This window comes from Tursiops truncatus, chromosome 8 (genome assembly GCF_011762595.2).
Source record: "Tursiops truncatus isolate mTurTru1 chromosome 8, mTurTru1.mat.Y, whole genome shotgun sequence".
NCBI lineage: Eukaryota > Metazoa > Chordata > Mammalia > Artiodactyla > Delphinidae > Tursiops > Tursiops truncatus.
Genome location: NC_047041.1, coordinates 95,100,661 through 95,123,970, shown reverse-complemented (window position 1 = coordinate 95,123,970; position 23,310 = coordinate 95,100,661). Strand labels below are relative to the sequence as shown.

General features: G+C 38.9%; 1 protein-coding gene across 3 annotated transcripts in view; it reads right to left on the bottom strand.

Annotated features, from left to right (window-relative positions):
- Positions 1–22,133, bottom strand: part of CSTPP1 (centriolar satellite-associated tubulin polyglutamylase complex regulator 1) — a 187,899-nt gene extending 165,766 nt beyond the window's left edge. For 2 of the 3 annotated variants that reach the window (XM_033860619.2, XM_073808940.1), the window contains exon 1: positions 21,991–22,133. In XM_033860619.2, coding sequence (XP_033716510.1) covers positions 21,991–22,036 — 46 coding nt within the window. In that variant the 5' untranslated portion in view covers positions 22,037–22,133. The remainder of the gene's footprint in view (positions 1–21,990) is intronic. The other variant, XM_073808939.1, reaches the window with a different exon arrangement.
- Between the last annotated feature and the right edge of the window lie 1,177 nt (positions 22,134–23,310).

Sequence of the window (23,310 nt, the reverse complement as noted above, 5' to 3'; positions counted from 1 at the left end):
TATATCCCTAGAATTTTCAGTTTTCCCTGCCCAAAGAACTTTGCTATCTCCCTAAGGAGATATACTCATTTTGATTCCTTGACTAATTCCTTCAATCCCCAGTGATCTCCTTTTCCTCCTGAACTCCTATTACTTCTTACATAGCACTTGATTTCATGCTGACTTAAAAGTGTTCCACTTATTTCATCTGTGAGTATCCCCAACTCACTTACAATTGAAGACATCCCTTTGTTTAATAATTATTTAATACCTAAGCATGGTCCTTGTCCTTGAGGAGTTTATTTACCATCTACTGGAGAAGCAGACATACAAATTAACAATGACAATATAGTATGATAACTGTTATAAAGGAGATATGTAAAAAATGTAAAGAGAAAGAGTGCCTATATCTGTCTGGGAGAAAGAGTGTTTCAAAGGATCTGAAAAAATTTTCCAGGTGAATAAGTGGAGGGAGGAGGGACTTCCCTGGTGGTCCAGTGGTTAAGAATCCGCCTTCCAATGCAGGGGACCCGGGTTCAATCCCTGGTCGGGAAACTAAGATCCCACATGCCACGGGGCAACTAAGCCTATGCACTGTAACTACTGAGCCCCGCGTGCCACAACCAGAGAGAAGCCCGCACGCCACAACTAAAGAAGCCCCCACGCTGCAATGAAAGATCCTGTGTGCCGCAATGAAGATCCTGAGTGAAGCAACTAAGACCTGATACAGCCAAATAAATTAATTAATTAAAAAAAAAGTGGAGGGGAGATATTTAACACAGACATATCAGCACATGCAGAAGCATCAAGATGTGTAAAGCATGGTAGATCTGGAAAGCTAAGAATAGTTGAGTATTGCTAAGAGATAAGGCCGGACAGCATCGTCACCACAAAGGGTCTTATAAAAGAGCACAGATTTCAGGAAACCACTGAAGGATTTCGAGCAAGAGAGTGACAATCAGATTACTATTTCTGAAAGATCACTCTGGAAGCAGTGTGGAAGAACTGAAGGGAGAAAGATTAGAGGTACAGATAAGAAGTAGGGCAGTTGTTGAAATAGTCCAGGTCAGAGAGAGTTAAGGCCTGAATTAGGGAAGTAGCAATGGGAATGACAGATAAAGCAAAAGAGGAAAAATCAATGGAAGTTGGTAATTGGTGGGATGAGAGGTAAAGGATGGGAGAGAATTTAGGATTATTTCTGGGTTCCTTTCTTGGGCATTTGGGAATATGATGGTTCCATTCACTAAGACCAAAATACAGGAAGAAAAGTCTGTATTGTACCCCCTATGCATATTTTGCAGCATCAAGCAAAGTGCTGAACATACACATAATCAATTCATTCCACTGGTCAACCGGCTGCCTTGAAAAAAGGCCACAGAACCTTTTGCTTAATGAGCTCAACCGGTTACTCTTCTAAAGCTGGCATCAATCACCATGCATTGACATGATTCCTGGGTACAGGATAGCTGAAATGGACTAATTCACCCAGGAAACAAGCAAAATGAAATAGGCAGCACTTACACGAATGTGAGGTACGTGCGAGTGTGTGTGTATGTCTGTGTGTTGGGGATGGGGTGGGGGGGGCAGTTCATAACAGAAAACATCCATATATTTATATAATGCTGTGACAGAGACTGCTAGTTGCTGACTCTAGTAACCTTTTTCTCTAGAAACGTACTCCAATTTTTACCTGGGTACATGGCCACTGGCATAAAGATCACATTTCTCAGCTCCTCTTGCAGCTAGGCTTTAGTCATGTGATTAAGTCATAAAATATAAGCACAATATGGTGCGGGTCTTCTAGAAAGTCCCTAAATGGAACTAATTCAGCTGAAAGATGTCCCTTATTTACCTCAGAAGATAACAGAGAGCTACTTCAGTCCTCATGGATCATGAGGATCATGAGGCAAAAGATGGAATCTATGGGTAGGATGTTGGAGTAAAAAGACCGAAACCTGAGTTCCTGATTACACCTTGGAGCATACCATATCAGCCGTGGACTGCCCATCTTCAGAATTCTTTTCCACAAAAGAGAAATAATCATATAAGTCGCTCAAACCACGTTATTTTAGGTTTTTCTACTGTATTCAGACAAACCTAATATAAACATAAAACATCCATGTATTTGCCCAAAAGTATAAATGAAGGGATCAAACTAACATACCAATCAGGAGGCTCATTGGCCTATCCATTGATTTACGTTAGTGCATGCTAGGCTAGCATAAAGTGTTTCCAGACATTATCCTAGCATCTGAAGAGATGTACTGTTCTCTTCAATGCTGGACCATTGTTGTAAACACGGTAAGGTCTTACTGACTTTTGTGACTTGAACAGTAACATCTGTAATGCCCCTGAAAGTTTACTAAATACTTTCACATACATTATCTCATTGAACCTTGCAACCAACCTAGGAGTCAGATAAGGCTGGGATTATTCTCTCCATTTTACAAATGATGAAATTGCCCAAGGTCATTCAGTATATAAATGACAGAGCAGAAACTTAAACTTTAATCTCGTAAGTGTAAACATAACCCACTGAATCACAGTGGATAATTCTTAGAGAAATTCTTAGAGATATTCACAAAGTTTAAAATGACCATGATTAATAACAATTAATATGAACATAAATACCTTGATTGAAAAACAGATCACAAGTCAATATCTTAGTATTTCACAGAACTTACATAAAGACATTTTAAAATTAATTTTTCCATTTACTAACCGAGGAAGCATTCTGTTCAATTTTAGAACTGATGACAGCACCATTTCCTTTGATCCTGCATTTTGCACTAGAGAGGAAAATGAAATGAGGGGCGGCACATGAAGTAAGTAAGTAGCAAAGGGGAAGCAGAACTTCTCTCTAATGGCCCCTTCTCTTTGGACAGCCTAGGTCAGATTCCATCTAGTTCCACCTGTTGGTGGTATAAGCCACTTTTACAATTGCTTCCAGAAATCTCTTATCAGGAAGTTTATACTGCTCAAATAATTCAACCCTTCAAGGAAAGGTGAACTGACCTTTAGTCCAGCTCTTAAACAGTGAATTGATCCCAGCCCTGCACTGCCATCCCACAGAGAGGCCCCCAGGCTAACAGCCTGAGCAAGAGGGTCTTGTTACATGAGCCCTGGTTTCTAATCCTTGTCTTATAGATGGCTCCATGGGGCATTATGCAAGGTATTTCACCCCCCTCCAAACTGAATTTTCCTCATTAGATTATGGGGGAGAAGGATACTCTCTAGAACTATTTGGAAGCCTGATTAAGCATTAGTGAACATTTTGCTTTTGTAACAGTTAATATAAATAGATATGGAGAATGAAATTACTGCATTCTCTTCTACTTCTCTGAATTTATACTTTGTCTTCCCAAAACAAAATGACTCAGTGCAGAGACTCATTAATGGACCTAGTTTAAGGAAAATATTAAACTAAGGAGAAAGATATGAATGGTGCTTGAGAGAGAAGGAAAAGATCAAAGAAACATGACTTTCAATGTCACTTTCTTAAGATTATAAAAGCATAGAGCTGACAGTAACCTTATTAGGCCATCTAGTTTAATACATTTTTAAAATTAGAAATCAATATTGTTATTGCATTTTAAAACATTATTTAAACACAGAATTCCTTTATCTTAAAATAGCAAGAATTTACATATCTCTATGGTCCCTTCTCATTTTCACCAAAATCCATAGGTTTATATTTGAGTTCTACTTTTTAAAAAAAATTTGTACATGCTTTTTCACACACACACACACACGCACACACACACACACACACACACACATATAGTCTTCTTAGGAATTATTTAATGATATAATAATATAATATCCCACTGTATTAATCTACCTCAGTTTGCTTCTGGATTATTTCCAGTTTTTTATTAAAAATAATGTAGCTATAAACATTTTTACACAATTTATTTTCTCTTTTGAATTACTTCCTTACGATATCTCCCAGAAGTAGGGCTTTAGGATCAAAAGATATACTGATTTTTATGGCTCTTGTTATGCGTTGCCAAACTGCTCTCCAGAGACTATGCCACCTTCAAAAAAAGAAGACCAATTTCCTTGCAGACATCCCAGTATAAAGCTTTCTATTTTAACTAACTCAAAAATATCTTAATTTGCAAAGCTTAAATTATTGTTAATCTGAATATTTAGTTAGGTTATCTTTCCTCTTATATGGACTTTAAAATTTAATTGTAAAAGCAACACGTGAATGTAACAGACCAATACAGAAGGGTATAAAGTAAAAAGTGAGGCTTCCTCATTTGTAAGCACTTCCCTAATTCAATTTCTCAGAGTATTCACTGTCAACAGATTGTTCTACCTCCTTCCAGAACTTTTTCTATGTGTGATCATACATACATGTACAAACGTTAACTTGTTTTTTTACAAAATGTAACCACTTTGTACACATTCTGTAACTTATTTTGTCACTTAATACTTAACGTACATCTTTCCATATTAGTCTAACGCATCCTTTTCAACGGCTGCATGGTAATACCTATTATAAAAATATCATAATTTATTAACCATTCTCTTACTGATGGGCATGCAGATTGACTGTAATTTTTCACTTTAAATTTTTTTAAAGTATTTTAACACTTTAATTCAACTAGAATTCATTGAAGCACATGGTATGAAGTGTGAATCTGAATTTATTTCTTCCATATTCCTTCCAATTATCTCAACTAATGAATTTTTCACATTATTTTGTTACACTTATTTTGTCACAAATTAAATGGATATGTACTTTGGCATCTATTTCTGGGACCTCAGTTCTATTTTACTTGCGTATCTTTAGGTTAAAAACTAAGTAACATAATTTTTTAAAACTTTCTATGAAAGTATCGTAGTATACAGAAAAATATGAATTTGCACTTATAATCAGCACCCTAGAAAACCTCCTAGAGTCTCCTGCCAGCTGTAAGCCCCCCAAGGGTAAATACATAGACTAATTTTTCCTGTTTTGGAAATATGAAATCATGCAGTATGCAGTCTTTTGTGTCTGGCTTTTTTCATTCAACATCATATTTAGGAGGTTCGTCCATACAGCTGTGAGTTCATTAATTCTCATTGCAGCATAATATTCCATTATTGAATACACCACAATTTATTTATCAATTCCCTGTTGACAGCATGTTTTCAGTTTCTAGTTTGGGCCTAATATGAATGGTGTGACTATGAGCACTCTAGCATAAGTCTTTTAGTAAACTTATGTCTGCATTTCAGTTGGTTCTGTGCCTTGAAGTAAATGACTGCGCCATAGGGTATGAGTATGTTCAACTTTAGTATATACTACCAAAGAGCTTTCCTGGTTTGCAGATGACCACCTTCTTCCTCAGGGTGAAAAGAGCGATTATCTCTCTTGTTTCTCTTCATATGATCCCATGATGAAGCCTCCACCCTCATGACCTAATTACCTCCCAAAGGCCTCACTTCCAAATACCATCACATTGGGGATTAGGGCTTCAACATAGGAGCAGGGCATAAGGACATTTTCAGGTGATGAAAATGTTATATATCGTAACTGAGGTGACAATTACATGGCTATATACATATATCGAAGCTTATTAAATCTTACCCTTATAATTTGTGATTTATGGATGATAAATTACACATCCATAAAAATGACAGAAAAAAGAAAGATGAGTTTTTTCTGAGTTAATGACAAATTTTGTAATTTATGAACTATTTGTTTCTGAAAGCTCAAAAAAAATCACCAACTTGTTTGTGTACTTTTAGTTTTATTATTTAATTCTATTTTATATTTTCTTTGGTTTGCTACTTTGCTCCTTTTCTAAATTCTTTAAGCTTAATTACCTTTCTATTTCTTATTAATTTATAACAATAATTTTTCCTCAAAGTATTGCTTTTTGCCCATAGATTTTAATTGTGCTGGGATCAAAAAATAGTTTATTGTTATTTCTCAAATTTATTATCTAACATAGTTGTAAAGGAAAGTAATTTTTAAACTATCCTTGTGGTTAGGTAACTTTTAAATTATACTTTTATTATCTCTAATTTTATTTTATTATAGCTTGAGGACGCAATATATATAATTTCTACTTTTTATTAACCAAAAACTTCTTTGTATATGATAAATGTTTGTAAAAGATCCATATATTTTTTATTTCCAAATTTTCCCCTTTAGTCTTTTCCTAAATGTTCTAATTTTACCTTATTGTTTGTACATGTTGTTTGTACATACCACATGACTAATGTATACATACCATTTCCTTAGTGATGATAAACACTGAATATTAACTTAAGCAAAAATCATAGTTTTACTGGAAGGCTAGGAGGAAGGAAATTTAGAGGATATAAAAGCACTAAATCCATCATAAGAAGTCATTAGAGGGCTTCCCTGGTGGCGCAGTGGTTGAGAGTCCGCCTGCCGATGCAGGGGACACGGGTTCGTGCCCTGGTCCGGGAAGATCCCACATGCTGCGGAGCGGCTGGGCCCGTGAGCCATGGCCGCTGATCCTGTGCGTCCGGAGCCTGTGCTCCGCAACGGGAGAGGCCACAGCAGTGAGAGGCCCGTGTATCGCAAAAAAAAAAAAAAAAAAAAAGAAGTCATTAGATAACATCTATAACTGAAAAATCAAGGAAAGTAGTTTAAGCATGTTACTTTAAAATATGTAGAAAAATATCAAAAGACATGGTGAAAAACCTGTAAGTAGTCTTCTCTGAGGAGTAGGATTTAGAGGCGAGAAGTTTGGGTGGTATGGTACTATTGTGTTTTGTTAAAACTTTCATAAATCCATTTGACTGATAAAATTCTGTAGCTAATACAAATATACATTAAATTAAACAATTTTTGTTCTATTTGGATTTTCCCTCTTTACCCATTATTTGTAACATGTTGTTTTCATAAAAGTTTTTCAATCATTTCATCTAATTATTACTTTGCAATATTTTTGTATTTTTTTCTTTTAGAATTTACATAGTCGACTTTGTTCCTATTTACGTTCTTTGTTGCTTCTTTTTTCAAAGGATTTATTTATACATCCTTACTTCAAATGTCTTAATGCTGCTCAGAATTCTTATACTTGTCCCTAGTCAAGCTATCTTTCTTCCTTCCTACAGCAACTTGTTTCTTCTTTTCCTCAGCAATACAAATTTTCTTTGCTCTCTTTTATGCCTTTTACTTTTGTTTCCCTAACTCTTAAGGAGATAACCTTGAATCTTACTTCAAAGACAAACACAAGGTTAAGTGGTCAGGTAAAGAACATCAACTTTCAGCTCCATTTCTAAGCTTAACTCTGTCCTTCACCATTTTTTTAAATTAATTAATTAATTTATTGTTGGCTGCGTTGGGTCTTCGTTGCTGCGTGGGGGCTTTCTCTAGCTGCGGCAAGCGGGGGCTACTCCTCGTTGTGGTGCGCAGGCTTCCCACCCTGCTGGCTTCCCCCGTTGCCGAGCACGGGCTCTAGGCGCGCGGGCTTCAGCAGTTGTGGCACGTGGGCTCGGTAGTTGCGGCACATGGGCTCTAGAGCGCAGGCTCGGCAGTTGTGGCGCACGAGCTTAGTTGCTCCGCGGCATGTGGGATCCTCCCGGACCAGGGCTTGAAACCACGTCCCCTGCAGGGGATTCTTAACCACTGCGCCACCAGGGAAGCCCTCCTTCACCATTTTTTCTTAACCACTGCGCCACCAGGGAAGCCCTCCTTCACCATTTTTACTTTCTGTCTGTTGTTCAAATACAATTATTCTTTGTAGAGTCAGGGTTTCTTTCTTTTTCTTTTTTATTGATATATAATTGACATATATTAATTTCAGGTGTACAATATGACGATTCAATATTTGTATATATTGTGAAATGATCACCACAGTAAGTCTAATTAACATCCATCATCATACACAGTTACAATTTTTTTTCTTGTGATGAGAACTTGTAAGATCTACTCTCTTAGCAACTTTCAAATATACAATACAGGATTATTAACTACAGTCACCATGTTGTACATTACATCCCCAGAATTTATTTACTGTATGACTAGAAGTTTGCACCTTTTCCCCACCTTCACCCATTTCACCCACCCTCCACCCTCCACCTCTCTGGCAATCACCAATCTTTTCTCTGTATCTATGAGTCCAGGTTTTTTAAAGATATTAAATATTACATACATATAAGATCATATGGTATTTGTCTTTCTCTAACTTATTTCACTTAAAATAATGTCCTCAAGGTCCATCCATGTTGTTATAAGTGGCAGGACTTCCTTCTTCTTTATTGCTGAATAATATCCTTGTAAAGTTGTTCTAAAGCCATCTTAGGACCTGATTTCTCACTTGGGAACTCCTGCTAACTGCGAAAAATCTTACCTATAAGCTGCTTTCAAATGTAATAAAATGTTTGTCCACACTAAATATAACAATAAAAGTGACATTATACTATGTTTTATAAATGTATAATTAAACATTTACCTATAGTTCAGGGTCAATAAATATTTTATAGGCATCAAATATTTTCAAAGATCTCAAAACAGTTTATAGATTAGGCACAATGCCTATAGTGCCCAATGGATAAACATAGCCCTGATTCCCACCTCCAAAAACAAGCTTGCTCCTCTGCCCTTGATCCTGGAATTCCCTCCCACCTCTTCTGAAAAAGCGTTCCATCATTTAATTATCTTGTTCTTCTCTTGGATCCTCTCTCTCTCCTCGGCTATGGCTCCCTTTCCTTCAGCCTATAAACATACTCAAGTCTCTCTGCCATCTAAAAACTTAAAAACAACAATAAACTCTCCCTACTCTTGCTATCACCCCCCCTCCTCCTTCCCCAATCCACCGAACTTCTGGAAACAAATCCAGCCTACCTATTGTCTCTAATCCCTCACCCTTCCCATTTACTCTTCAATCCAGGAAAATCTGGCGTCCTGCCACACTACTCCACTGAAACTTCGCACCTAATGCCACTAACAATCTCTTCTGCAGCTCTTATCTTATCTGACCTCTCTGCGACAAGTGCTATTACTGAACACTCCCTCCATCTTGAAACTCACTCCTCCCCCAGTTTCCGTGGCACCACATTTTCCTTGTTCTTCTAAAACTCTCACTCTCAGTATAGGAAGATAAATATCTTTATTTATTGTAAAACTAGCTCTCTGGAAACAAGATTTAAGTTCCTACAATGGGTCCAACTCCCACTCAGAGAAGTTTTATTTGGCAGCAAAGTAAGCCCCAACACCCAGCAGCCAACACAACAGTAGAGAACTAAAACGCTAACATTCCATGTGCTCACTAAAGTGTAGAAAGGGACTCTTCTGATCAGTTGGAAATGTTTACAAAGGACAGAGAAGTGTTCCAAGAGAAATGACAGGAGACATAGAGTTAAGAAAGAAAAAAATAATAAAAAGGGAGCAACCATGGGCTTCCCTGGTGGTGCAGTGGTTAGGAATCCACCTGCCAATGCAGGGGGCACTGGTTCGAGCCCTGGTCCGGGAAGATCCCACATGCCGCGGAGCAACTAGGCCCGTGCACCACAACTACTGAGCCTGTGTCCTAGAGCTGGAGTGCCACACTACTGAAGCCCGCGCACCTAGACCCTGTGCCCCGCAACAAGAGAAGCCACTGCAATGAGATGCCCATGCACTGCAATGAAGAGTAGCCCCTGTTCACCGCAACTGGAGAAAGCCTGCACACAGCAATGAAGACCCAATGCAGCCAAAAATAAATAAATTTATTTTTTTTAAAAAAGGGAGCAACCAAGCTCAGTAGTAGCATAAGGCAGAAGAATGGAGAACACGGACAAGGGATAAAATACTCTGTACTTAACAGAGGTAGAGGTAGGGGAGGAAAAGTCAAACACCTACTGATACATCTGTGCTTCGCTTCTGAATAAGGGCAAGCACCTACTAACAACACACATACCAGGTATGGCAGGTTATTGTTTGCACACCCCAAAATATGTGCTCCTATTCTTCTTACACACAATTGTCTGGTTGGACTTCAATTCCCAAGCTCCTCTGCAGTTAGCAGGGGCCTTATATTAAGTCCTCACCTATGAAATGTGAGCACAAGTGATGTTTGCAACTTCTGCCTTACTTGCTTAAAAGGTGTTTGCCCTGGACTTGCTCCTTCCCCTTTTCCTTTCTATAACGGGAAATGGCTACAATGGAGGCATCCTCAGAAACCATGGGTTTCAAATGGCTTGGCTGCCCTGCTAACCTGAAATCCCATGATGGCTTCCTAGAGCAGATCCTGCCATCCGCATCCTGGACTCAGGTTAAGTTAGAAAGAAATAAAGTTCTCTCTTGTATGAGCCATTGCACTGGAGGGGGCAGTTGTGGTGGTGGATCTTTTTATAACAGCTGCTCAACCATCACCCTGAGATCAGTGGCACAAAAGCACCTAGAGTACAAAACCTCAGTATACCTCAACATCTTACTGACGAAGTAGGAAACATTAGTCTGGAGAGAGGGGAGTTTTGAGCATAGGGGGAAGTTCTTACCATTAATTAATAACTATAAAGTCAGATTTAACTAACATTGATTGAATGGCACCCAAAGCACTAAATTTGGAACCAGAAGTACTAGTCAAATCTTAGCTCCACCTACTGCTATCTATTACATATAAACGTTGGAAATTTTACTTAAGTTCTCTGAGTCCCCGTTTCCTAGCATCCACCCTCATGAGTAAATGTCATAACACATCTACAGTACAATATAATAAATAATGTCTCAAATAATGACACCACAACATAAAGAAATGTTAAATTATGTTCTATTATACCAGAGAATCTGGGGAATATATCATATATTCTGTAGACATTTCTGTTAAAATATTAAGTTCTAATCCTTCAATCCTTGTGAACTGAATAGGAAAGAGGGCCTTGAGAAATCAGACCTAAAAGCAAAGCAGCTAACAACACAGGCTCTAGGGTCAGATAAACTTCATTCAAGCTTCACCTCCACATTTACTAGCTTGGTGACCTTGGGCAAGTTACATAACCTAAATTTCAGTTTCCTCATGGAAAAGTGAGGATCAGGCTGGTACCTGCCTCACAAATATCTTGTAAGGACTAAATGAGATTGCTGTCCATCTCCAGTCCTCCTGTATATGAGAATGACTCCAGCTGCCATACCAAGAGCATCTATTTGAATATATTTCCCACTTAAGACAGTATTTGGGGGGCTGGACTTACTTAGAAGTTGGAATATTACCTCTGTATTTAAAAAAATGTAAGAGAAATAATCTCTGCTAAGCAGTTAGAATTTAAATGAAATAGTGTTTCCCATTTAGTGTCATCTAATAGAAAATTAAATCTGGGAAGTGAGGTTACCCAAGTGTTACTATACTTGGAAACAACAGATGAAATTTTAAACTTGAAAATTACATGAGGGGGTCTTCTCAGGTTTTGTTGCCTAAAATCTTATGAAAATACCAACAAAAATGGAAGCAGAGATATTAGCGATAATTTTGTCAATTAAAAAATATAATTTCTCTTCTGATGTCCCTTCTCCTCTAAAGATAATAACCAAAGCTGGTTTTATTACTTGGCTGAGTTTAAGAACTTTCCAGTTAGGGAACTCGATGTCAGGTCCTTCAACAATAATTATTTTCTCTTAACTACTAAGAAATATGATAAGAAAAGTTCACAATGTGAGACAAAACAATCACTTCTTTTCCTTATGAGTTTGTTTCTTTAGAAACATGAGATCAAAACCAAATATTTACTGGAAGAACAAAGGTCAAAACAGTCTCTACCTATGTCCAGACATGGCAACAAAAATTAGCAAGATTCAGACTTCCCTGGTGGCGCAGTTGTTAAGAATCTGCCTGCCAATGCAGGGAACACGGGTTCGAGCCCTGGTCCGGGAAGATCCCACATGCCGCGGAGCAACTAAGCCCGTGTGCCACAACTACTGAGCCTGCACTCTAGAGCCCACGAGCCACAATTACTGAGCCCTCGTGCCACAGCTACTGAAGCCCACACGCCTAGAGCCCATGCTCCTCAATGAGAAGCCACCTCAATGAAAAGCCCACGCCCCACAATGAAGAGGAGCCCCCATCACCGCAACTAGAGAAAGCTTCCACGTGCAGCAACGAAGACCCAATGCAGCCAAAATTAAATGAATTAATTAAAAAAAAATTAGCAAGACTCCAAAGACTATTCATAGGCATAATCTGGAAAAGAAAAAAGGCAGGGCCATTCTTCCTGAAGACCTAACCTATTTTCTTCTACCTGTATATTCACTATCCTCTACCATGCCAATCCTTGAAGACAAGGCAAAAGACTGATGGCACATATAAGACTTTATAAGTTAATCATGTGTTTAAATATCAGGTTTGGTGGTCTAGAGACTATCAAGAAAGACTATCAATTTTAGGTCTCATTAAATAGTTTACTTTAAGATACTTGACATATATTAATTCATCCTCTCAACCCCCTACGAGGTAGCTTTTATCAACTCATGTGTTGGGGAAATTTGATGAAGGACAATAATAATGCTATTTTCTATTTACAAAATACCTTTCTTATAAAGAGCTCCACATGTTTTATCTTCTCAGTCTTCTAACATTCCTGTGAAGTAGGTGGTAATATTACCTTTTCCTTTCTTATAGGTAAAATGCTAGGACTCAAGGGGCTTAATGACTTACTCACATGGTAGCTTGTATTTTATCCACTAACTAGAACATACTGCTTGGGATTAACACTAGACCATGGACTCAAGTCTGAACTGCACATAATTCAAAAGTGTCAAGCTTCTAGTTTTCTCTACAGCCATCTTTCAACACATCACATTCCAAAAAAGAGTGGGGTCATGCTTGCTGTTTAAGCTCATGTGCTCACTGTTTATAAAGCTTATTATCATTTCTCTAAATTGCACTATTTAAGTTTTGTCTAAATGCCTGAAAGCTAAATTATTTTTTGTTTACTCTCTGTGCACTAGTATTATAAATGATGTCATCAGGAATATACAAAACTGTTAGACAAAGCTGCAGGGCCAATAAAAGCAACTCACTTGGGCAAGAGTGTGCTTCTTCTTCTCCCCCCGCCCCCCGCCCTCCTCCTTTTTTGAAGTAGGCATCACACAAAAAGATGACTCATTAAGCCCAAAAGAGTTGACTATGCCATGTAAGGGCTTCTTATGCAGCCCTCCACAAAGAGACCTGAGTGGCAGCATAAGGCCTCCTCTTCTGTGCATTTTCCTCCAGGCAGAATGTGCATTTGTGTGGCTACATACACAATTATAATCTCCCCTGAAAAGCAATTCCTTCCATATGACAGGCTGAACAGTGGCCTGAGTGCTAGCCTCATGTTGCCTGTGCAGTTAACATGCTGAAATAGCAGACACATTTAATCTCTCCTTTCTGAAAAACTAAGATAGGACAGAAGAAGCGAAGCTGGAAAGAAATCCACACAGAGAGAAAGGAAGGCAGCCCAAGCGCCCAAACTCACTTTCTCATGGGCTGAGCTTCTTTGTGTGTTGCCTACTTACGTGTCAATTTGCAGGACTTTAGGGCATGAGAACCATGGAGCCGAGTGGTTCTGGCAGCCTCTCCATTTGACAAGCAAAGCCAGAGACATGCGGCCTTTTGGTACATTTCACATTCAAAAGTGTTATTGTTTCAAACATGCTTATTTTAAAATATATAATTTTCCCATTTAGTGCACATGTTGTATGTAAGTTGGCCACAGGAGGGGTTCTGCCACATGATCTTTAAAAAGAAAAAAAAATGGCAATGGCTCTAATGTCGCCCCATCCCTGCCAGATACCTCTGTTTACTGTGGGGGGCAGTGCGCTATCCCAGGTGAGAGAAGTCTGAATTTAACAAACACCTGATATGAAGGCTAGGGCACAAACAGATTTCTGTCTTAGATTACAGAAACTGAAGCTTGTGTTTTACCACAATTACCTGTAATCTCAGGGCCAGATAATAGTATTAACAAGACCTTGAGCTACACAATAGGACAGCTGGAAAAAGGCTCTTACTCTCTCCAAAGAACAGTGCTTTTAAAAAGCTAATTCAATGAAGAAAAAGAAAGGGCTCTGAAAGTGCCTTCTCAAACAATATTTACTTTTACTGCGTTCCTGCTAATCAAACAAAACTTAGTCACAAGCTTTTATGAAAAATACATTGGATGATTTCAGCAGTAATTACTTTGTTTAAAGAAAGGTGCTTAAGAGAAAACATAGCTAATGGGATCGGTAATTTGGTAAGTTCAGATGTGTATGGGAAAATCCCTCCTCTCTTTGATAAATCATTAAAATTCTGCTCAGATAAATGTGTTTTGACTTGAAATTCCAATCATAGAATGAGCAATTTCCTAAGGCCCGTAGGGAAGTAGCGCAAGGGCATCCCAACACAGTGGACCCAGGGATTAGTTGACAAGGGTAATTCCAGTCTTAAAGCATATTACTCTGCCCAACTGAAGATGGAATCTTAAGGAGATGCCCCCAAATTGTATAAAATTTCCTTCCTTCATAAAATATCATTTAAAAAAATGAATTAAATCTTACTGTTGTGTAACTGAAACAAAGAAAATGTGTCAACCATGAAATTAAATTTACTCATTTAGCAAACATGGTATTTATGCAAATAACAGTGATCCCCAACTTTGGGACAGCATTCAGATGAAAGATTTTAATCAGTCATCCTTTTTTTTTGTCAATGGAAGGAGGAGAAAAAAGCTTAGTGTCTCTCACACAGTAGGAATTCAATAACTATTTGTTGAACTGGAGTCCCTTCTCTCATTTGAAAAAAAAAATTATTTTGCTACTTAAAGCAGACTATTCATCTAACAATTGCGCACTTAACTTGGGCCAAGCACCGTGCTAGATTTTGGAGATACTGAGAGAATAAGCCTGCCCTTATGGCTTACATTCTAGTAAGAAACAGTAACAAAATATACAGATAGATAAATAAGATAATTGTGATAAGTGCTAAGAAGGCTATAAACAGGATAATGAACTAGAGATAAGCTAATGGCTCATTTTGTCTCTTCTCATCTACTATTATTAGTTTTTAAAACTTTAATTACCTACTCAGCTTCCTAAATTTACTCATTTAGCAAATGTGGTATTTATAACAAATAAAAGAGATCCCCAACTTTTGGACAGCATTTGGAGGAAAGATTTTAAGATTACTTGAATATATAAATGATAAGCAAAGTAAACAATTTACAGAACCTTAGAATTTAAACCCTAGAATAACACTGACATCACCTGCAATCAGTTACCTTGGAGAAATGGGGATGGGTAAGGGTCAACAACGTGCCTTAGAACTCACTTGCTCTTTTTTCTCCCCAGCAAAAACATTATTAGGGCTTCCCTGGTGGCACAGTGGTTAAGAATCCGCCTGCCAGTGCAGGGGACACGGGTTCGAGCCCTGGTCTGGGAGGATCCCACATGCTGTAGAGAAACTAAGCCCGTGCGCTACAACTACAGAGATGGGAAATAAGTGTCATTATAGAGCAAGTGAACTGTATATATGCAGGTGTCTTGGCGATTTCCCAATTTTGTTGGCACTTATTAACACTGTCACTTTGTGTTACAGTCATTTATGAATATGTCTCATCTCCCATCTTTGGCATAAGTTTCCTGTAGGAAGAAACACTTCGTATTCATGCTTTGCTTTATATAGAGAAGGTATTCAGGAAGAAAGAAAGAAAGAAAGGAACAATTAGGAAGAAAAGAAAGGAAGCGGAAGGGGGGAAGAAGAAAGGAAGGAGATTGTTTTGTGAACACGTTCATTACTGTTTTTAAGTGACCAGCTTTATATATTTTAAACCTAGTTTCCAAAGATTAAGGAAGTCAGCGTAACATCTGTAATATTTCTTTTTCTTTCTGCAACAACCCAAGCATTCTAAAGTTCTAACAGTATTTCTGTTGACTTATTGTAAATAGCAATGTTTCCTAGCATAGGGTTGTGTTTGGAAGATTCACTCATTATATTCAAACAAAAATAAGTTTGCTTATCAGGATTCATCCAAAAGCAAAAAAAGAAATTGTGCCAGGCAGTAAGACAAGTAAATATCATGTGCTATGATATCAGCAAATGCAAAAAAATAAGATTAGTAACACTTAATAATCTTCAACATAGAAAGAATCATATGTCAGAACCTTTGTCAAGGCTTGAAAAAACTGTATCAACCTCATGACTGGAAGGGACTATATCAGTTACTGTTGGATGTTGTCTTAGTCCAGGTACTCTGAGAAGCAGACAACAAGACAGGATCAGACATGCAAGAGATATACTGAAAAGCCCATGAGGGAAAATGGGGAGGGAGCTGGAAGAAGCTGGGAGAGCTGACAGACCACAATGCAGGGTTGACCCTTGTAAAGAAGAGCGAGGGAGTGAGAGTATTAGACTGCAGTGCAGTGGGAGTCCTCAAGCCAAAGTCACCATCAGAGGAGTCACACTTCTCATAAAAGTGGGTCTTCCCCACCCAGTCATCCGCTGGGAGCAGCCTGCGGGAAGTGTGACCTCAATGTGAACAAGGTGTTGGATTGAGAGCTGGGGTTCAGAGTTAATTACCCTCCCCTCCACATAATAGGGGATCTGAGAGGCACAATTTCATGGCTGCCACAGATGTACTACATTTTTGTTAAAATGTAGGAGTAATAATAGCAGCTAATATTTATTGAGCACTACCCAGGTGCTCTAGAAGGAAAGGTATCTTACTCATCTTTGTGTATCCTCTTTTTACAATGCAGATACAATGTAGCAGCCAGGCATTGCTCTAAAAGCTTACATGTATGAGGTAAGTACATTTTGCATACCAGGAAACTAAGGCACAGAGAGGTTGAGTAACTTCTTCAAGGTCACACAGCTACACAAAGTACATAGATTATTGTCATTAAAACTCTCCTAAATGGTTTATTTTTAGAAGTTATCTTCCTTATTGCCTGCAATTGAGAGATGAGTCCAGTGGCAAGAAGGAACTGGAATTTTACTATTCCCTGATCCATCCTGGTTCCTAGTATGCCCCCTCCTGGCAGAAATGTTAAATTAAGCTCTTGGAGTCACCTGAACTTACTCCAGAATCCATGCAACCATTATAAGCTGGTCTATGCAATAGTTGGAGCCTCATTGTTGGAGTTGCTCAAGGTATTCATTGCATGGAGTTTAACAATGTGGACTCTGGAGTCAGACTGCTAGATTAGAATTCTGCCTCTAGGACTCACTAACTAGTTATTTAATACCTTTGTGCTGTAGTTTCCTCATATGTGAAATGGAGATAAAAATTGAAACTATCTTCGTGTGCATTAATGTTTATAAAGCACATAAAATGTTACCTGGTACATAGTAAGTACTTAATAAGTCTTAGTTATTGCTGTTAGCTGCTCACATTTGGGGGACCCTAAGGTCAGATTATTCATATTCAATTTAACACACGTGTATGTATAAAGTGTCTAGATTGTGAAAGGTAGGTATACAATGATGAGAAAGATACAATTCCTGTGTTCAGGAAACTGATTTGCAACTAATGAACTGTTTAAGAACTCCATTCTTAAAAGGGAAGCAAGGATCACTACCCTTTACAGGCAATAGATATTTTGGTTTGTTTATTTTTATCTTCTTGGTAGAGAGGAAAAAACAGGCATGGAATCCGATAAACCTGGATTTGAATCCCTGCTTTTATGTATCATCACCTATGTGACTTTGTACAAATCAATTAGCCTTTCTAAGCCTCAGTTTCCTTATTTGTAAAATGAGGAGACGATATTAATAACTACTAAATAGGACTAATAATAACACCTAACTGTATGGTGGTTGTGAAGATTAAATGAGTTAAGGCACAGTGCTAAGCATAAATGAAGTGCTCAAAAACTATAGCTTAAAAATAACTGTCCAGTTTATTGTGATTCCTCTAAAACTATAGCCCTCAAAGGAGAAAGACCATCTCGGATTTCCTGGAGTTATCTATTATGCCAATCCACTACCAGTCTCAGTGAGAATAAGCAGTATCCATAGAAACAGAAGAGGCAAATTGAAGCATGAGTGAAAGCAAGCACCTCACCAATTTAGGTGGGGTAAAATAATAAACCTCACACCCTCATGCTTACACTCAGGTCAGCACGTAGGTAGTGTGTTTTGCAAACCTGGGACCAGAACAGGCTGCCCTTCAGCTCTAGAGAACTCTCCACACCCAACCAGATACACAGACACACCTCAGCCTCTGGCAGAAGCTTCCAATAAGTAGCTTTCATAAAGTGGAAACCTTTCAAGGGCTCTATATTTATTTCATCTCCTTACCAGACTCTCCTCTCTCTCTATTCACGCCTGGGCATTAACATAGTTCCTATCACTCCATTCTGATGAGTGCAGGCATGAACATCATGGAGTCAGTTCTGTAATGATGATCTTAAGATCCTAAGCCATTCCAGGCCATGATTACAGGTTCCTAATCCACAAAGTCAGCAGGGAATGGATCAGTTTACCCAACAGGATGAAAGACTGTTTTCTTCACTAGTAGTCAAAAAGGCAAATATAAGCCCTGGCTAGCAGGCAGAAGGGAAAATCTATGGATATTCACTGAATAGGTATCCCTGTCGTTTATACCATAATACTAAAAAGAGGTCTCCAGAAACACTTACCAAGGGATATTGAGCTTTCAGTTTTCTGATGCACTGAAAACCTAGAGCTTTTCTATCTATGCAATTTTCGTTTTTCTATGTGTATTTTCTTCTCTAGGCCTACACATGTCACTTTATAACTTATTTAAAAAAAAAAGAAGAAGAAGGAGAAGGAGGAGGAGAAGGAGAGGAGGAGGAAGAAAAGCCAAGCCAAAAATAACCCCTGGGGCTTCCCTGGTGGCGCAGTGGTTGAGAGTCCGCCTGCCGATGCAAGGGACACGGGTTCGTGCCCCGGTCCGGGAAGATCCCACATGCCATGGAGCGGCTGGGCCCGTGAGCCATGGCCGCTGAGCTTGCGCGTCCGGAGCCTGTGCTCCGCAACGGGAGAGGCCACAACAGTGAGAGGCCCGCATACCGCAAAAAATATATAAATAAATAAATAATAAAAAAGTTTAAAAAAAAAAAAACCTCTGTAGGTATTTAAATTTTCAAATCAGAAAATATTTTATTAAATTAATCTATAAGGGGTGATTTTCAGTGGTCATTATATCGAGGGTGACTGCTTCAAAACAGCAACAGCATGCCTCTAAAAGAGACCAAACTGTAATGGGCAGGGTTGTTCTCAACTAAAGACAAATGCATTTCAGCAGAGTTGTATGGTCTGAGGAACCATGAGGAAGCCAATGAGTAGTATGACCCTGCTTAGGGCAGTATGAACGTCCAGATGGTGAATGGGACAGGAAGTTAAGGCACTTAAATATGCAACAGAACCTGAAGGAGGTTCAATAATCCAGGGTTCAATAATTAGATAAGTGGTTAGAAACTGAAGCTTTTACAACCAACCTGAAATCTTGATTCTGTTTATAGATTTATTATCAACATTGCCACTGAATTAGTGGCTGTAAAAAGCCACTTTTGGAGGGACCACCAACTTCTACTCACCAAAGCACCGGTATATTAAATATGTCAAGCCTTTGAGGCATATAATTTAAATATGTTAAGACTTTGACACAAACATCCAAGGAAGTGAACAATAGACTAGGCTTTTCAAATATTTCATAGATTAGTACTGAGTAAATAAGATAAAATACATAAAATCCTTAGCAAAAGTCTAGGCATTGTTAGACATTGATATTCTTATTCATTGGATGCAAAATTATCTGTGATATAACAATGCTCTCTCTCTCTCTCTCTCTCTCTCTCTCTCTCTCTCTCTCTATATATATATATATATATATATATACCCCTTTCAAAAACTACACAGCCCTTAAACCTGGTGAAAAGATGCTCAACTTCAGAAAAGAAATGCACATTAAATCTACCTGGGACTATTTGTCACTTAACAGGTTGAAAAAATCTGATGGTTTGAGTTTGATATACTTTGTTGGAAAGACTATGGGGAAACAGGCATACTCTTACATTGCTAGTGCAGTGTAAAATGGTACAACCCCTGTGAAAGACGATTTGGCAATATCTATCAATATTTAAAATGCATAGGTCCCTGACCCACCAATTTCACTTTGTGGAATTTATCCTTGCAGATATACTAGCAATGGCACAAAATTACAGGTTATTCAGTGGGGTATTTTCAGTAATAGCAAAAGGCTAAAAACAACATGTGTACCAACAGAGAATTGGTCAAATAAATTATTTAAAATACTATGTAGCTAAACATTTTTTTAAAAGAATGAGAAAGCTCTCACTGACATAGAAATCACTCCGAGATATATTGAATAAAAAAAGTGTATTCTCCCTTATATACCTAATAAACTAAACTCTGGAAGGATACACAGGAAACCAGCAATAGTGGTTACTAGTGGGAGGCTGAGGATGGTTGGAAACTGGCAGATGGGGGAAAAGGGGTTGGAAGAGACTTTTCATTATAAACTTCTTTATGTTTTTTAATCTAGTTTCCATATTACTAATTCAAAAATTTAAACTAGAATTGTTTTTCATTAAAAAATGTGTATAGGGCTTCCCTGGTGGCACAGTGGTTGAGAGTCCGCCTGCCAATGCAGGGGACAAGGGTTTGTGCCCCGGTCCGGGAAGATCCCACATGCCGCGGAGCGGCTGGGCCCATGAGCCATGGCCGCTGAGCCTGCGCGTCCGTAACCTGTGCCCCGCAACAGGAGAGGCCACAAGAGTGAGAGGCCCGCGTACCGCAAAAAAAAAAAAAAAATGTGTATAGTACATCCATACAATTGAATATTATTCAATGATAAAAAGAAATGAACTATCAAGCCAGGAAAAGACATGGAGGGACCTTAAACGCATGTTGCTCAGTGAAAAAAGCCAGTCTGAAAAGGTTACGTACTCTATGACTCCAACTATATGACATTCTGGAAATGTAAAACTTTAGAGACAGTAAAAAGATGAATGGTTGCCAGTGGTTGGGGGACCGAGGGAAGGATGAATAGACAGAGCACAGAGGATTTTCAGGGCAGTGACACTATTCTGCATAATACTATAATGGTTGATACATGACATCATGCATTTGTCAAAACTCATAAAACTGTACAACACAAAGAGTGAACCCTAATGTAAACTGTGGATTTTGGTTAATAATAATGTATCAGTATTGGTTCATCAATTGTAATGAATGTACTATATTAATGTCACATGTTAATAATGGGAAGCTCTGAGTGAGAGAGAGAGGGAGTATATGGGAACACTCTACAATATCTGCTCAATTTTCTGTAAACTTAAAATTGCTCTACAAAATAAAGTCTATTAATTTTTTAAAACGTGTGCATACATGTATGTATATACATGTATATACATACATACACACAACATACATATATCCTTTTTTCATCCAGTAAATGCCTTACACACTGAAGGTGTTACAGTGTGTGTAAAGTATTACAGCCACAGCCTTAATGGCCAAGAGCTCAAGCTCAGGAGTGGACAAATTAGGTTCTGATCCTAGCCCTACCATTTTATAGCTGTGTGGCCTTATTTGTGCAAGTCACCTCTTCGGCCTCAGTTTCGCTGTCTGCAAAATGGAAGAAAAACACAGTCTCCTCCTGGGGCTGTTATGAAGATTCAATAAAGAATGCACGTAAAATGCTTAGCATAGTGTCTGATGTAAAAGAAATGCTCAAAAATGTTAGTTGCCGCTATAACGGTTAAATGATTGTTCACAGAATGACTGATTTGGCACTTCAAGGTTCCAAGGTTACTCCACTGGCAGCATATCAGTAATACCCCCAAAGGCCCCTCAATTCTCAACTCCAACCTAGCCCACTTAGGACACAATCCACACTGTCTGAGCTCCAGCGGGTATACTTCAGCATTCTTTACTCCCAGATGGTGTTTTCCTCCTCGCTGGGCCTTACAAGTTCAGGCCCTGGACCGCCCCCACCCCGCCCCTCCCTAGCCCACCCTACCCGTTCCCACTCAGACCTCGCCCCGGCCTCCTCCCCAAACCCTGGCCTAATTCGTCTGCACTTCTTTCCTTCCCCGAAGCTGAAGGAAGCGCCTACCCAGATATTCGTAGTCCGGTAGGGCTAGGCGTTCCGGACTCAGCATCCTTTGACCAGAGAAGCTTCAGAGCTCCAGCTCTCCCGCTTCCGGAAGCCAGGTCGAGGGCTCTCTCTGTTGCCATGGCACCCACGCTGCGGCAGGAGAGGCTAGAGGCGGAGAGGGTGTCACGCAAACAGTCTCCGTATCGCAACGTCAAGCTGGCCACACTAGTTCCGGGAGCTGCCTCTTCGCGGCGGTCATAGTTTCTTTGGCCTCCCTTTCTTGAGGCGTTGGTTTTAGAGGAATTTGAGGTGGAGAGTTCCTTTGAAACCATCATATTTCCCGGTGTCGAAAAATTATTGCCAGCCCTCTATATACCCGCAATTTCTGAATTTCATAACTACTCCTTTATACAACTGTTATCCTAAGTCACAATAATAGCTCCCACCCCTAAATTCCCATAAACATTTACTATCCCATTACCTATTTTTATCTCCTTATTATTTATCATCTTAAATTACTACAAAGTGCTTTCACGTGCGTATATCTTGGCTGCTTCTTGAGGTCAGGGATGTGTCTTTTCTGCCTGTGACAAGTCTGGGCATCCAGAAAGTGCTCATTAAATTCTCTATGACTTCATTGACATTTCCTTTCAAATTCCTCTTTATCTTTATAGCCCCTCCTTCTACTTCTATCCCTTACTATTTGGTACCCTTCCCAAGTGTCTTTTCTTTTCTTTTTTTTTTTTCTTACAAAGACACTTCACTTCTTGGGGGGATGGGATGCACAAACAAGGACACCTATTGGATTTTTTCCCTTATATCCCTAATTGCTCACTTTTCCTTTAAGAGGGGAGAGTGTTCATTGGTTTTCAAGTTCCCAGGTATCTGGATATTTCTCTTTTTGCACCTCTCCACGCCCAACAACGGCTTAGTGGTGTGTACCACTCGTCACAGTTCAAACATAGTAGAAAAGGTCACTCTCTCCTCACTTTTTTAGTTAGCTCTCCCCCCACATGAGGTGAGGTTTTGTGGAAAGAAAGAAAACAAAAATCATTCTATCAAAGGAATGATTGGGAAACCAGTGGACCACCTACACTGGGAGAAAAAGGAAAGAGGAGGTTCTTCTCTTTGTGTTCTGAGTGGTCTATTCTTAGCCTTCTCCAGTAGAAGCTTCAAACCTCCTAATTCTCTGTTTCCCTTAAAATTGTATATGTGTCTCATTTCTAGGCTCCGGTGAGTCACTCTGAGTTTGGATGTGGTAAGGATAAAGGGACAGAGCCGAACTCAGAGCAGCATTTATTATCTTGAGGTAATAAGTTAACTAATTTGGTATTTGAT